The 15,274-nt window shown below is 40.7% G+C and overlaps 2 protein-coding genes across 3 annotated transcripts in view; both read right to left on the bottom strand.

Moving 5' to 3' along the window:
• The window catches only part of gramd4a (GRAM domain containing 4a), a 39,256-nt gene extending 35,260 nt beyond the window's left edge, over window positions 1-3,996 (bottom strand). Inside the window, exon 1 of one of the 2 annotated variants that reach the window (XM_017302908.1) lies at window positions 3,609-3,996. In XM_017302908.1, coding sequence (XP_017158397.1) covers window positions 3,609-3,637 — 29 coding nt within the window. In that variant the 5' untranslated portion in view covers window positions 3,638-3,996. The remainder of the gene's footprint in view (window positions 1-3,608) is intronic. The other variant, XM_008401159.2, reaches the window with a different exon arrangement.
• Window positions 3,997-10,134: 6,138 nt separating this feature from the next.
• The window catches only part of celsr1a (cadherin EGF LAG seven-pass G-type receptor 1a), an 86,604-nt gene continuing 81,464 nt past the window's right edge, over window positions 10,135-15,274 (bottom strand). Inside the window, exons 33-37 of the mRNA XM_008401160.2 lie at window positions 14,682-14,779; window positions 14,445-14,585; window positions 13,288-13,557; window positions 12,835-13,216; window positions 10,135-11,514 (exon numbers count right to left, since the gene is read on the bottom strand). Of these exons, the coding sequence (XP_008399382.2) occupies window positions 11,487-11,514; window positions 12,835-13,216; window positions 13,288-13,557; window positions 14,445-14,585; window positions 14,682-14,779 (919 nt within the window). The 3' untranslated portion in view covers window positions 10,135-11,486. The remainder of the gene's footprint in view (window positions 11,515-12,834; window positions 13,217-13,287; window positions 13,558-14,444; window positions 14,586-14,681; window positions 14,780-15,274) is intronic.

Here is a 15,274-nt window from a genome sequence, read left to right as displayed (position 1 = left end):
GACAGAAGACTGAATGGGGGACAAAACAAACAGAGGAACAATTTGATGGAGGGATGGACAGAAAGGTGAACAAATTGATGGGTCCATTGATAACATTAATGAACAAAATGGATAAAATAAACTCCTGACCTACGATTATTGCCCCATCTTTTCCCCGCATTTATCCAGACTTGGAACTTGTATAAACTTTGCTGACTGTGTGAGAACCCTGGTTTTCATAAAAGGCATTAAGAGGATGACCCAGGGTCATGAAGAGGGGAAAAACTCATTCTGAAGCAGTGTTGATGGAATGAACAAGATGAATACTTCAGCTTTTCTCCAATATGATAATGTAAACCTCTGGGCAGAGCGTGCAGATGGCTGCTCAAACAGAAAACGGCTGGACATGAAGGCACATCCAGCCCGTCTTTTGTTTTCTTAAACCACTTTTCAATGTTCAGAGTTGCGTTCTCGTGCACAAGGAATGACATCACTCCAGCAGATCGCTGCATCGGTGCACAGGCAGGCAGAGGAGAGCTGGTGAAGTGGGAGCGACTCCCACACGGTCACGATCGTCGCCTGGATGGAATGTGATATTTCTCCTGCGGGGACAGGCAGAGGGAGGCGGAAGGACAGCAGACCGGTCCTTTCCAGTCCTGTCCTTGCTCTGCACACACAGCTTCACCCTGCTGCTATTATCTCACTGAGCTGTTACATAAACAATCGATAGATCCTCGCCAATCGGCCCATCTGGCCTTTCGTGAAACCGGTGATCGACTTAAATCAAAAAGTAATCAAATTTGAACTCTTGCGTAAGGCAACTCGGGCGTTTAGTTTTCTGTTGACCTTACTGATCAGAAACTTCGCTTTGTGGTTTTAATGCCGGAGTAAACACAACATTGGACGATATGATAACGCCAACACTTCTTGTTTCATTCGTAATCCTGGTTCCTAGCAGTAGCTGTGTGACCTAAACCTTGCAAAGCAGAGGCAACCACAGACATACCGTCCGTTTACATAAACATAATGTGTGGCTCTGTTCCCCTCGCTCCATGTTTGCATAGGTTTGTATATGAACACAGTCTCTCTTTTCTTCCTGACCATTTTGTAGGAAGATGACATAGGAAGTGCAGTGTTGGCTACCTTTAAAACTTTTTCCCTTGCTGACAACTCCTGTAGCCTCAGCTGCCAGTATCCTTCCTGAAACACTGGCTGTGTTTCCATTGACCATAAAATTGCACAAAATGTAATTTAAAAAAATAAATTAACAGAAAACATTCATGTTTTTCTCTAAAGATTTTGCGCACAAGGATGAGGTGGTTTTGAGCTGTAAACAGGGTCCCCCCCCCCCAAAAAAACTTGCCAAACCCGTTGCTCGGGGCGCTAGAGCAGTCATCCAGCTGGCAGCCATGTTTTTGAGTTAAAAAATAAAATAAAATAAAATATTATTTGATAGTTATGCATTTGTGGACAACTGGAAGATTAATACCTAAACACCAACTAAAAAGACTTAAAAAAAAGAAAAGAAAAAAGGCAATAGTTTAAAAAACACCTAAAATAACAATGCTAAGCCTGGTGGCCCGCCAGGCTTATAATACATTGAGGGAAACCCTTCGTAAAGAAATGTATGTATTTTGCAAAACTGCAATAGAAGTAAGTTTTCTTGCCTCACGCTAGTTGGTATTCGGCATTTATTTTTACTCCACTAGAGGGCTCACAGTTCGAAAGTTTTGAATCAATAGCTCTTCTGTAAAAATTGCTTTAGACAATTTTCCCAAAAATGCTGCATGTATACGTAGCTACTCCAAATATAACAGACCTGTTGCTCCAACGACTAAAAACGCTGACGTCTTCCCTGATGATGAGCTCTAGTTCTGCATATGAAATATGAATATGTAAGTCTATACATCTGCCGCCATGTTTTATCAATTTATCACGTGAACAAGCTTTTCACGTGTGATTTCATTTGCATTTCTGATTTAATGGAAACACCGTAATTTAAAAAATGTTTTTTTAGTAAAATATTGAAAAAATTTGAGTACATTTGTAATGGAAATGCAACTACTGACAGATAAGTTCCAGCTTCTGATACGCCACTTTGACAAAAGGAACCTGCCAATAAATTGTGATGATAGCAACTTTCCAAAAACAATCATTTCTTAAGATTTAAATATAATGAAATGAAATCTTATTTTTCATCCACAGTGCAATTATGATACTGTAATTAAGTAGGTTAATTACAGTAACTTGAAATACATTAACTTAAAATAATTGCAGTAACTTAAAATAATTATAGTAATTATTTTAAGTTTGTTCTCAAATCTCCACTTTGAGCAAAAAAGAATATAATTCCTGCCGGTTACAATTCACATAGACTTCGAAGGTGCGAGTTACAAAAGGTATTTTCTGCCCTACTTTTTCCTGTTGATTAGAAAAAAAGGGTAAACACTTCAGCACCTGCCAGTAAAAGGAAATTGCATTGCTCAACTGCTGCTTTGAATCACTAGAAAATATCACAAGCAATTAAGAGGCTTTTAAGTCCCATCTCTTGCATCTTTTCTCTAAATATAATCCACATGTTGGCCTGTTAATCACCTCGCTATAGTTAAGCTTGAATAGATGTTTAATACATTCGTGTTTGTATGAGTTTCCTGAAAGGTTCGCTTCACGATGAAGTGGCAGGTGGTGTCGGATCAGGAGGATAATTATGTAGGTCATGCCCTATGAAATGCTACACTGGATATGATTTATATAAAGAGTAGGCGTTATGGGGAAACAAGAGTGCAAATGAAAAGATTAAGAGGCCGAACCACTTTGCTGTCTTTTATAGATCTGCCTCTCTATGACCTTACAGCTTGAAAAGGGGTGCAAAGGTTTTAACTTTTTCTGAACTTAGCTACTTCTAACATCTGGCTATTTCCCCTGTTATTTCTGATGAAAAGCATCCCTACGGCATGATGCTGCCACCACAATGTTTCACAGTGTATTCAAGGTGATTCTTCCACATCTTTTCAGAGCTCCCTGAATGACATATAGGGAAAACTGGACTTTGAGGCTTTCCGTCAACCACACAGAACAGTTGTATTTACGCTGAAATTAAACACACAGGTGGCTTCCGAAATAAAAGCGTCAACAGGAATAATTAGCCACGTTGTGTCATTTTATCAATAAATTCCAATGCTGGCAGATTGCTAAAGGAGTAACGGTACTTTTGCCAGGAACTGTTTAAGTGACAGTATTGTCTTTCACGTCGAATGAAGGCTAAACACGCCATGGACCCCTGGACCTGTGCCTGGTGGACCCGTTAAGTAGTCCCTGGAAGGCTACGGCTAACGGCGTTAGCTAATCCGACATACCTGCACTGTTTGGGAAGAAAGTCACATCTGTATATTTTGGCTGTTGAGGCGGCAAATGAACTAAACGCGACTTTGAAGTTAGGCCCGAAGTTAATTGCTCACTGTGTTTATTGTTATCCGACTGCACGGAAGAATTGTTTTTAATTTTTGAAGACGCAGAAGAAGAGGCGACAACACAAACATTCGGATATAGTTACATTTAAAAAAAAATATATATATATATATTTAAGCAAATTGGCTGTAGTGTCGCAGAGGTAAAATATATTTCCTTACCCAGCACGTAAATCGTAGCAAAGTTTCATGAACACTGAGATTCCCTCCGGTTCTGCCTTTATCCTTCCGTACACCTGCTGCTGCTCCAAATTAGCGTCTGTCTCTCAGCCTCACGACGACGACTGCTTTCTAGGTCCCTCCATCCCTTCAATGTCCGCCGCGCTCTCCGTTCAGCACCGTCCAAACGACTGTATCCTCCTCAGCTTGTTGCAGTTAGACGGACAGGCTGGTCATTAAAACGGAAGAAATACTTCAATTTTTTTTTTTTTTTTTCAAAAATACCAGTTGCGCCCTTCTCCTGCGCGGGGAGCACCGTTAAGACCCGCTGCTTACTTACTGCCGTGCCCTGCTCCTTCTGGTTGATATCACAAAAACAAGCGGGGAGCTGGGCCGAGGAAATATCGTCACTGCCGTCTTCTTAAAGGGGCCGCGACTTATTTACGGGCGCTTCGGAGACGACAAGATGTGAGCAACGTTAGCCGTCTTTAGCACCACCTTGTGGTCGCTACTGTCATTTTGCTCAATCATAAAACGGGTGGTTAAGCAGAGGACTGCGATTAAACACTCGTAAGTCATTAAAAAAAAACACGTAATTACCATGATGATTATCCCAGGATATGTTTTTGGTGGCAAGTCCCTTTTTAGTCTTCAGGAATCCATATTTATGTATTTACAGCAATAAATACATAAAGAACAGTATTTTTAATAATTTGGCATTAGAACCACCTTAGACTGAGGCAAACATAAAAACACAATGGGTAAAAAGGAAAGAAGATAAAAAGACTAGTCAGAACAATTGCACACTTATAGACTCTTAGAAAGATTAAAGATTTAAGAAATCTTTACTTGATTTGTGGGACAGTAACGGAGAAAGTGGGTCCATCAAACAGATTCCTGGAAGAAATACTGGTGGGTACAAACCTGTTCTGGCTATAATACAAAGTTCTTGTTTTCTTTTCTTTATAAACTTTCCATTTTGTGTAATAATGATCCCTCTTCCCTGAAAGCACCCAGGGCGCCAAACAGGTTAGAACCACCTCTGGACCCAACAAATGGATTAAATGTAAATTTACTTGAGCGCAAGTAGCCTTGTTTTTGTCTGTAGTCCCTCTTACCGACATGAATACTAATCCAACATATATACTACGCCTATGATACAAAATATACAGGTTTAAAGTTGTATACTAGAAGAATACAATAATGTGGAGAGCTTTTTCAATAACATAATTTCAAGTTGGTATAAAATTCAAATGCCCTTTTCAAGACTGTACAACATAAATACCCAGTTATTCTCTTAAAACCTCAAACCAAATTGGCCCAGATGAATTATGTCTACTTACAGCAATCTAATAGCAGTGCTTTTACATAACTACTTATTCTCACTTTCATTCCACTTATTTTATACAACCAAATTCAAACCTTGCCAACATCCAGGCTATAATTGTAGCCAAATTCCCTTTTCCGCCAGTGTTCTTTGCGATACTAACCTTTGCGTGCTGGTTACGCCACGTTGTGTGATCTTCCGTGTGTTCTTCATGCGGCAGAATCCAAGGTAGATGTCTTACCGCTGATGTAATTACTCCGTTGTTCTTAGAAAAAGCATAAATTAACCTGTTTTTGAGGCCAACCGAGCAAGCATGACACGGTGCTTTGACAGAGGGACGAGTCGGAGGAGGAGAAACAGTAGTCAACTGACCCCTGACCTCTGAGATGAGACTACAGATTAAGGGAAGGTAAGCACAAGTGCTTCCTGTGTCTGCTGTAAGACTATCAATGAGCTCGGTAAGGATCACCCGAGTCTCTGTGCTATCTAGAGTTTTCGCCCAGTTCTCCTGCAGCGACTGCTCTAAAACTTTAAACATACTGAAAGCTAGCCTACGCATCACATAAAGAACAAACATTCATGTTCGGCACGGCTAACGTTTTCATTTAAACCAGTAAAACAGATGGCTCCATGTGTGTGTTTGGTCTGCTGACAGCTGGAGAGATAGTGCACATTGAGATTAGCTCCACATTTGTGCACAGACAAATTTTAGAGGCAAAGCGATAGAGGATTTTGTATGCTCTTCGTATTTTAAATGTTTTTTTCATTGTTTTGGGATTTTGAGTTATCTGGTCTTTTTCAGGATCTAAAAGCAGTTAAACCTGTAAAGAAGACAATGCATGTCGCTGGAGTTTGGTCGTTTATAACATACATGTGTGTATTAACACAGAGCCAAAACAGGAAAGACATCAGAAATGTCTCTCTTTTTTTTTTTTTTTGCCATACGTCTACTTTCAAAGGATTATATGATCATTTCCAATTAAGTTAAAGTCCATATTTTGCAGTGGGAGATATTATTCACCCAAGTGGAAAATACTGAATATCAGTACTGTCAGAAAGATGTTGGAAAAGAATATCTTGTTTGGAAGGATTGCCAAGAAACAGCATGCTCGTTCTAAAAGGAATTTAGTGGCATTGCTTATGCTTGCAGTTGGCTTATGTTTGTTCAGTTGGCTTGAACAAAACATAAGACTTAAAAAAAATGTCTTTTGGACAATATGACCGAAGAAGAGTTGTTCGTTCATATTCCACGGTGCCGTGCAATTACTTTCCACTTCGTTTCAATTCAAATAAAAAAATACTTCATCTATCCCAAAGGGAAATCAAATCTTCTCATAACCATATCCTCCACGTATCTTCAAAGAGTCGTCGTTAGTGGTGATGCTGTGGACAGGAAGGATCTGCAATTGTCTAGAAATGAATTGTGAGGAAGGCTCTGACTGAAGACGCTGTTGCTGTATGACAGCCTACTACTTGCCAATATGTGGGCAACAGAAATTATATTGCACAGTAGCATGTGTTGGATGATACCATCAGTTGTTGGCAAACATTGCTAATACACCTGAACAGCTGGTCAAAGCGTATTTGTTTAATTATTTTCCAAATATTTCATTTTACTAAAACAATCTGTTCTGTTTGTTTGGAAATGAATGTAGGATGTCAGATTAGATGGTCTTGACAATAAACACTAAGATAATTCCCAATACTCAGTTGAGATTATCTTGGATTTATTTTTCGTAGACAACTCATCCGACATCTCTTAAGTATTTCACTCCCTATGGAATCAGTTATGAATTCTTGTTATGTACCCTTGTTAAAACCCCAAATAATCACCCAAACCATCTTTGTTTGAACATGTTACTTTTTAAAAATCTGACTAAATCCGACTGTATGCCGCCTGATTTTGTGCTTTTCAGGAGATCATTAGCAGCTACAATCCTATCCGTGATCAGTGAATACACCAAACGGGTTTGGGCACCAAACGAGGGGACCGATGCATCTAGATTGGATTTCCTCTATTCGTTCAAACACACACAGAGAGAGAGAAACTACTACTGCTGCTGCTGAGGTTTTCCCAAATCCTCCCTCTGTGCTCATTTACAAACTCTATAATAAACCTTTTAATCCAAAACCAGCACATTTTCTGGCAGGTTGCACAACCACGCAAGTCTTGCGCAACTGCCAGAGCCTCCAGAGTCAATTATAGAACAGTTGGGAGGAAGATGAAAATGTGGATGGATGACGAGGGTGCTGACGAAAATCCCACGTTGATAAGATGGTTGATAAAATGCTAACATGTTGAAATGTGCTTTTGATTAAAAAGTATAAATAACAAGACGAGAAATCCACGATATGTTGCCGAAACCAACACTGTAGGGGTGGATTTCTTTTTTTTTTAGGCCTGTTTTGGAGCTTTGCTATTTTTTTGAAAGCTACTTCTGCTAACTTTCCCAGCAAAACTGCACATGTTGCACAAGTCTGGGCAGACAGACAGAATTGGGAAGTGGTAATTTAAAGGTCAGAGGAGACACCCAACTGGCTGAAGATGAAACAAAATTTGGGCTCACTGTTCTACTACATCTACTTTGACTTGATGAACCCAAATTAGTCACGTCTCGTCATGCCAGCTTGTTGATGTACAACCATTCCTGGATTGCAGACCTGCGAGACACTCAAAAAAAAATGTCTGGATGAAGTCCATCTTGGCTTGTAACAAGGTAGAAATGGTTTAATTAAAACTTTTATGTCAAATCAAGATTTGCTGTTGCCCTTTTAATAAAAAGGGTGAGCGAAAACATCACGCTAGGACTTCTTTAGATTTTTGGGGGTTATTCCATAAGATTTCTACAAAAAAAGGAAACCTTTCTTAACCATTAGCTATCTACCATTATTTCACTTGGTTCCATTTGCTGAGAAGCTGAAAAGTTCTCAGTTTGAAGTTTGAAAATTAACAAGAAGGTCCATAGAAGTGAGGGGTTTCTCACCAAGATCCTACCTAGCATTGAAAACTGCTTGTCTGCACGTTGACAAGACTGGATGATAGATACTGGATGTTTGATAGAAAGGGAAACAGTTCACGCCCTATAGGAGACCTATAATCACATTTCTACAGATCATTGCCTATTCGAAATGAAGTAATCAAAGGAACTACCTCAACCTTTTGTTAGGTTCTACAAAACGTAATCAGTTTTTCTAACCCTATCTTGAATAGGTGTACTTTCGTTAGATGAACAATCTACTGTCACGGCCTAAAGATTTGGCACAATTGGGTAAGTGGCTTTAACATTTTTGGACTTCTCTTTTATGGCTATATGGTATATTGAAAATCAATTAAAAACCTCGCAGATAATATTATCTAAAAATCACAATTATTTGCTCTATTTCTGTGAATGTTCCCCCGGATTCAAAACTTCTGGCAAATACGTCCAACATACGGGATAGAAAACATATGGGCAAATTTCACTTAATAACAACTCATTGTTGTCTTTTAATCTTTCTGGCATTAGTGACCTTTCTTGAACAGTAACTTGACAGGATTTTCTTAGCACCTAATTCAAAAACTAACAATTTTTGAATTAGTGTCACCTTGTGACACCACCACCAAAATAGGCCAGAATCCAAACTGATGATTTCCCATATTAAACAGAAGGGTGATTAATTAAAGAATATTCTTGATGCCTTTCTGAGACGGAAATCGGTACTTGCCACAAGGCTGTTGTCCGCCTGCGGAACGCCCACCTGCTGCCAATAATGAGCAAGTTCCGCACGGGTGCCAACACATATTCATAGCCCAACACTCAAGAGACGGACTTCCTAGTTATATAGTCATTATTTTGTACGTTTTCTTCACTACTGACTTTCCAGATTTAGATAAGGAGGGTAAAAGTTTGCATGACGGTTGATGAAATTTGCTGAAGCACATCTTTTAAACAGCAACAGTATTTGATATGGTCTATACGGGCAGTTGCCCAGGGTGGCATTGGAAAGGAGGTTAACACAAGCACAAGGTGGGAAAATGAGTCAGTGGAGAATGAGATTTTTTTTTAAAATGGTTATAATTGATTGTTTCTGACCAATTGGTGTACTTCTGCATTAATCACCACTACATTGAATAATTGATTTTCTGGTCTAAAACTTACCCTTACTTTTTTTTTTTAAATTAATTACATTGAGTTTAAGTAAACACGTCTACAATTGTCTTAGCCTATAAATGTCACTTATCAAACAAAAACTTTTACAGCTGTCGTTGGCAAAAGAAGTGAACCTAATAGTTTGGATGTCAGTCAGCGGTTCACTTCCCACTCAGAACTATTTCCATGTCTTTATATTTTTTGTTTTTCTGTACGGTAATTGTCAAATAAACCCCATAAGTGCAAAAGAAGAAGAAAAAAACGAAATACTACAACAGATCCCGTAACGCCATTGTAGTTGTAGGCATTTTTCTACCAACAGATGGCAGCATTGCACCAGTAAACCACCGTCCTCGTGCGGTCGTGCTCTGGACCACACTCCAGGTTGATATCAGTAGCTCTGGCGCACGTGAATAATTTAGCTCGTTTGACCGTGATAGGACCGAGATAAAGAAAAACAACAGTGTCCGTTTGAAGGGCCTCTGAGAGCAACAACGCCGTTCATACAGTGTCTCAGGTGTCAAGGAAGTTTATGAAAGTCGATACATTACATTATCACAAAATGTCAATCTTACCTAACTATGCGCAAACTGCCAACAAGTTTTAAGGCCGTTACAGCTTATCGAGCCACATATTTTGACAAAGTGGCTCTTGTCGTGTCAAACACGTCTTACAGTGTTTGACACTACAAATGAGGACCGAACAACTAACCTCCTAACCGACTGGTGAAATTTGATTCTGCAGTCTAACGTTTCACTCAGCTTGCTCTCACAATTATTTAGCAAGCAGTACCCACGGGTAAGCCGTCCAAGAGTTTATGTAGCCAACTTTGACGAGACCTTTACACGGAAACTGTAAAATGCTTGACTGAATGACTACAGAGCTGAACTAACCCATAGAAAAAGATATTGTTTGTCTATATACAAGCCAGGCATAAATAAATCTGAAGCAAAAAAAAAAGATGAAGGCAGTCAAGGTCTTCCTCGCCAAAATTTGCTCATGCTTACCTCTTTTACTCTTCGCAGCCGCCATGTTTCATTCCACCCCACAGACGAAAGCAGGAACAAGAAAGTTAAAAATTGGTAAGGACGATTTTAATTTTACAATCACAATCATCTGTTGTTTCTTTTCTTTTCTTTTTTTTTTTTTCCTCCAGTGTTTAAAAACATGAAAAAATAAATATACATCATCTTACAAAACAATCTCCAGTGTTTCGGATCATACAAAAGCAAAAGGACAACAGCAGTGTAAAACATTGGGAGTGTGAGCTGCAAAAAGGCGAGCGGTAAACTGGCTGGATGCGTCGCCCCAGTGTTTAGCTTTAGCTGCGAAATACGTCGAGATTTAGGTCGCTTTATTTTGAAAAAAAAAAAAAAAGGATATCAATTTTTTAAAAGTTGATGAATATGAGGCGGTGCGTGGTGTAGAGGTAGAGCATCCGCCACATATATGGAGACTACTAGTCCTTGCTGGGATGGTTGGATCTGATGTAAATAAAGGCCGCTAGTTCTGGGAAAACTTTTTTTTTTTTTTTAAAGATGATGCATATAAAAGATTTGATTTCTTTTTTTGGAATGAAACGGACAAAAACCTGAAGCTACGGGATCCTTAACGATGTTTTGTTACTGTGGCTGGTAACTTCGGTAGCAAGGAGCTTGTATCGTCGATCGATCAAACGGGGAAGGTCCCAACAGATGGCAGGTTTCTGCTTCATTGTAAAAAATAAAATAATAATATTTATCCACTGCTTTCTCAGCCAGGCTACATCTTACTACACCATGAAAGCCTATAAGGTGTGAGTGAATAAGGCCTCTGTCCTAAATAAAGGCACAATCAAACAGTCTTCAAAATATTTTTCAAGACATTTTTTTTTTCTTTTTTTAGTTTACAAACTTGTTCTCTGCTTCAGCTGAAATAGAAAATACATTATTTCTTCTTCTTCACTTAAAAAAACAATATCTACACAATAATTACACTCTAAATGCACCGCACCGAGAGGTTTCTGTAGAAACCTCCGAGCTGAAATGAAAGCAGTTCTTGGTGCGCATGTCCTCCGCCATTGGACTCAGCTGTCTGTTAGTGATGCTTGAAGAGGCTGCAGTCTTTGAAATCCTTTTTGGACTACACATGTACCAGCTTGAGATCATTTATCAGACGTTCTCAGGCAGATATTAGAAGCTGTCCTGGAGAGTCTTCAGCTCGTCGTAAGGCCTTCGTTTTAGTCGTTTTTGGCACACGTGTCTCCGGTGAAGCATTCCCTTTATTCGTTCTCGCATCCTTGTCTCAGGTAGTCCTAAAGTCTGCCGTTAATACTGCTCGCTAAAACATGACAGGGGGTGTGTGGACCTTTACCAAAGTTCTACCCCCTCCGTGTTCATCTCACTTTCATATCTTCTTCTCTTCCCCACTGACTGGCTCCTCCTCTCACAAGGGCGGGCTGGTCTGGAATTGCCTGACGGGTCAGATTGAAGTCTCGTTACTGCCACTGGTGAAGGAGGGAAAAGGTTGGTGGGGGAAGAGGGAAGGGATGCAGGGAGGAAGTGTGCAGGGAGAGAGAGGAGAACATGCGAGGTAAAAATGGATGCAGGGATGCAGGAGTTGCAGCGGCTGAGCAGGATGGGTGCGTCATTTCATGCTAAACGGTGCCATTTTGTTAGATTACAACCACAAGTTTCAACGTTTTTTCTTCTTCTGGGATTTCATGTGACAGATGAAGTACTGAGTTACTGTGAAGGGGAAGGAACATGACGATGTTGTTTGACATGACGACATGACAATGTTGTTTGTTTGAACATGACCATCGTCATGGTTTTACGGTATAACCCGTGTTTGTTTTCTAACTCGCAGTCTGGTGCACTCGGTTTGATTGTGGGACAAAGTTGCAACATTTGTTACATTTTCAGCAGGTGCGGGTCGCTTTCACACTGCTCTGTGTCGAAACATTCAACCCTTCTCAAAAACCTGTTCACCCTCTCGCCTGTGGTGGCGCTGCACCAAGAAACACTGGAGGAAACAACATGAAAACCTCAGAAGTCATGAGTGCAACTTCCATCTTCACAAAAAGTGAACAAAAATGGAGTGGCATCGGATTTTAACAGATGTAGGATTTGTCTTTTGTAAAAAAACACGAGCCATTTCTCACTTGCGCGTTTATTTTGGTTGTATTTACCTAGAATTCCCTGCACTGTAGTCCGCTTCTTGGACTCTGGTCCGCTTGCATTCATATTTGCATTGAAACCACAGCAAGCGGCCGAGTTCACTTCAGCTGAACCAATACCTTGGTTTTTAGGCGGACCAGAGTTCGCTTTTTTGGTCCAAATCCCCAATCACACTGAACTTTCTAATCACATTGAACTTTCTAGGCAAATGAGCTACAGTTCAATTACAGTGGACTAAACACGGCTGCAGTGAATGCACTCTTGTTTGCTGTGTCCACTACTTTTTTGATCATGATTATGTGCAACCTTCTGTTGGTCCATCTCATAAAATCCCCAAGAAAATAAAGCTTGTGGTTGTAATACCATCACGTGAAAATGTCAGGGTTATGTAAACAAGGTGCTGCAATGAACGTTTTCTCTCTTATCTAACAAAAGGCAAATTACGCTCAGGCAAATGGCAAGCTCTTCCATTAGAAACCTTTTACAGGATCATTCATTCCCTAAGTTTAATGAATGAGTCAACTTCATAATTACTACTACTACTTATGCCTTGTAACTCGTGCAAAGAGGCCAACGTCCAACCATGTTGCTACATGCCCGACATCTTTTCTTACTCTGAGTCGGAGTCATTTCCTCCGTTCACCGTCCCCGACTTTAAGTGCATTGCCACTCCGCCGTTGGTCTCCCGGTAGACGCCCCCCGGTGGCGGCGCGACGGTAATCTGAGGACGGGGTGCGACGGGCGGTTTCACCAGAGAGCCGTGGTCGTGGTTGCCGAGGCGACCCCCTCCGTCGGTGGAGGCCTGCGACGACGGCCTGGACATAGGGCTTATGATGTTGACGGACGACGGAGGCGGGGCGGATGTGTGGTTGTTGTTGATGGGCGGAGGAGAGGTGATGGTTAGGGAGTTGTAGTCGCTCAGCTTCTCCCTTAGACGATTCTTCATATTCTTGTCCGTCAGCGGAGGAGGGTAGCTGATTTTGTTCTTTAAGATGCCTGACCAGGAGGAGTGATGGGGTTAGAGGGGTTTCAGGTCAAACCGTCTACAGGTCAGTTCCTTCCCTTACCTTTCCTCTGCTCTGGCTGGTGGTTGCTGTTGCTGATGGGTTGGCTGGGAGGCGGCGCGTCTTTGGCGTTACCGGGCGGCGGCTTGTCTTTCTCCGGGGGAGCTTCCCTCTCACTCTCACCAACGTGGTTGAGTTTATTTTCCGGATGCAGTTCCACGTTGACCTTGGTCTCCACCCTGAGCCGGTCTGTCACACTCAGGTCCTCGCTGTCACTGGCTGTGGTGCCATCGGTTGGCCAGTAAGGTCTCACGTGGTTGGACACAGAGTCACCTAAGAAGAATGAAAAGAGATGAGCAGAAAATAAGCCAAGTTAAAGTAACTCTTAAAAAGCTTAAGTTTAACAAGCAAAAAAAAAAAATCTGTTAGCTAAAATGCTATGTTAGCATGTTTTCTCTCTGTACTGAGATTTCGATCATTTTTGATGCTGTAGTTTGATGTCATAATCATTTATGTGCGGACAAAACTTATAAGGAAAGATTATTATTCAGAAAAGTAAATTTTGCATCTTTTTTGAAAGTTATAAAAGGTGTTTCAGCCGCTTTCTGTGGCGTTCGAACCTCCCTAGCTGCATTTCCACTGGAAATGTGCGCAAAACTGTTCTGCTATTGTCGACAAAAAAACAAAAACAAACATAATTTCACAATCCTCCTACGACTTCCTGTCATCATCATCTTCTTTTCTGCCATTAGTAACATCTGGCTGTGAAAAACGTTTTCCATTGCAGTTTTGGAAACACACTAATTTCGTTAGTGCTGAAAAATTCGCCTCAATGTGAATTTCTTTCAAAATTGACCTGTTTCAATTAGGCAAATTCATTTTCGTAGTTACTTTTGACAAAAATTACTTAGGCCATTATTTTAGGATGTTTGATGTTACATTAGAAAATCCTCATAAAGCTAATACACACATCAGTAATTTAAAACAAAAAAGTGCAATTCATTAAGATTGATAAACAAATAGATATAGTTAATGTTTTTGTTCATTTTTGATAGATATGGTTTACAAATACTGCCAACATTCAGTTCCTGAGGAGATTCAAACTATCCTGTTTAGTTGTTCCACTTTGTCCCTCCACATTTCTGTTTTAAATTTTTTTTTTTTTTATTGGTTCCATGTGATATTTTGATAACTTTCATTGGAACCGGCCTGATGGGTACCTTTTGGAGTGCTGTGAAGGGGCCTCTCGTTGTTCCATTTAGGCTTGACATCCAAATCGTCGTCTTCGCTGTCAGAGGAGTGGGAGGAGGCGTAGGAGGAGCTGTGCTCATCCACAGACAACTCGCTGTCTGAGTCAGAGTCTGCTGGGAAACCAGGCAGGAAGGGATATGACAAACTTCTTTCACTAAAATCCTGAGATAAAGGTGCCAAAACATAAATAAATAAATCCCTCTCACCGTCTCCTTTGGTGCCATTTCGGTGGAAGAGAGGTCCATCCAGATCTGTGTGTCCTTTAGCTGTTCCTGAGGAGCTGGGCTTCTGACCCGACTCTTCCCTATGAGGATCCAGATGGATAAGGAAGGCAGACGAGGCAGGAGGTAACAGCAGGGGAGGAGAGAGGGGAAGTACAGCGTTATTGGAAGTTAATTCGAGCCTCGACTTGTAGTTGTCGTCAACTAGCGTTCAAGGGCTGAGGCATCAGACGTCTCTCATTACAAAACATCTGCCCCTGTTGTTTGCTTTGACAGAGCTAAAATGAAGAAGTCGTTAAAGAGTCCCCGGGTCAGGTGAAAGTAAATATGCTGCCACCTTAAACATTCGTAGAAATAAAATACTGCCACCGACGGAGGATTTATGGGTAACTCCTAAACCACGACTGGCGCTATTTTTACGCTAAGTAACCGGTTTGAGCCAAAAACATAAATTAGGGTTAGATTCCATCACCTGTTGATCGTAAATTACAAGCCGACGAGTCAGAGAAAGTCATTATTTTCTTTTTGTTCTTGCTAGCTGCAGCCGTTTGCTCCAGGATTGAGAAATTTGCTGGAGG

This window comes from Poecilia reticulata, linkage group LG23 (genome assembly GCF_000633615.1).
Source record: "Poecilia reticulata strain Guanapo linkage group LG23, Guppy_female_1.0+MT, whole genome shotgun sequence".
Taxonomy (NCBI): domain Eukaryota; kingdom Metazoa; phylum Chordata; class Actinopteri; order Cyprinodontiformes; family Poeciliidae; genus Poecilia; species Poecilia reticulata.
Note: the sequence above shows the minus strand (reverse complement) of the source record. Positions and strands in the feature narration are given on the sequence as shown.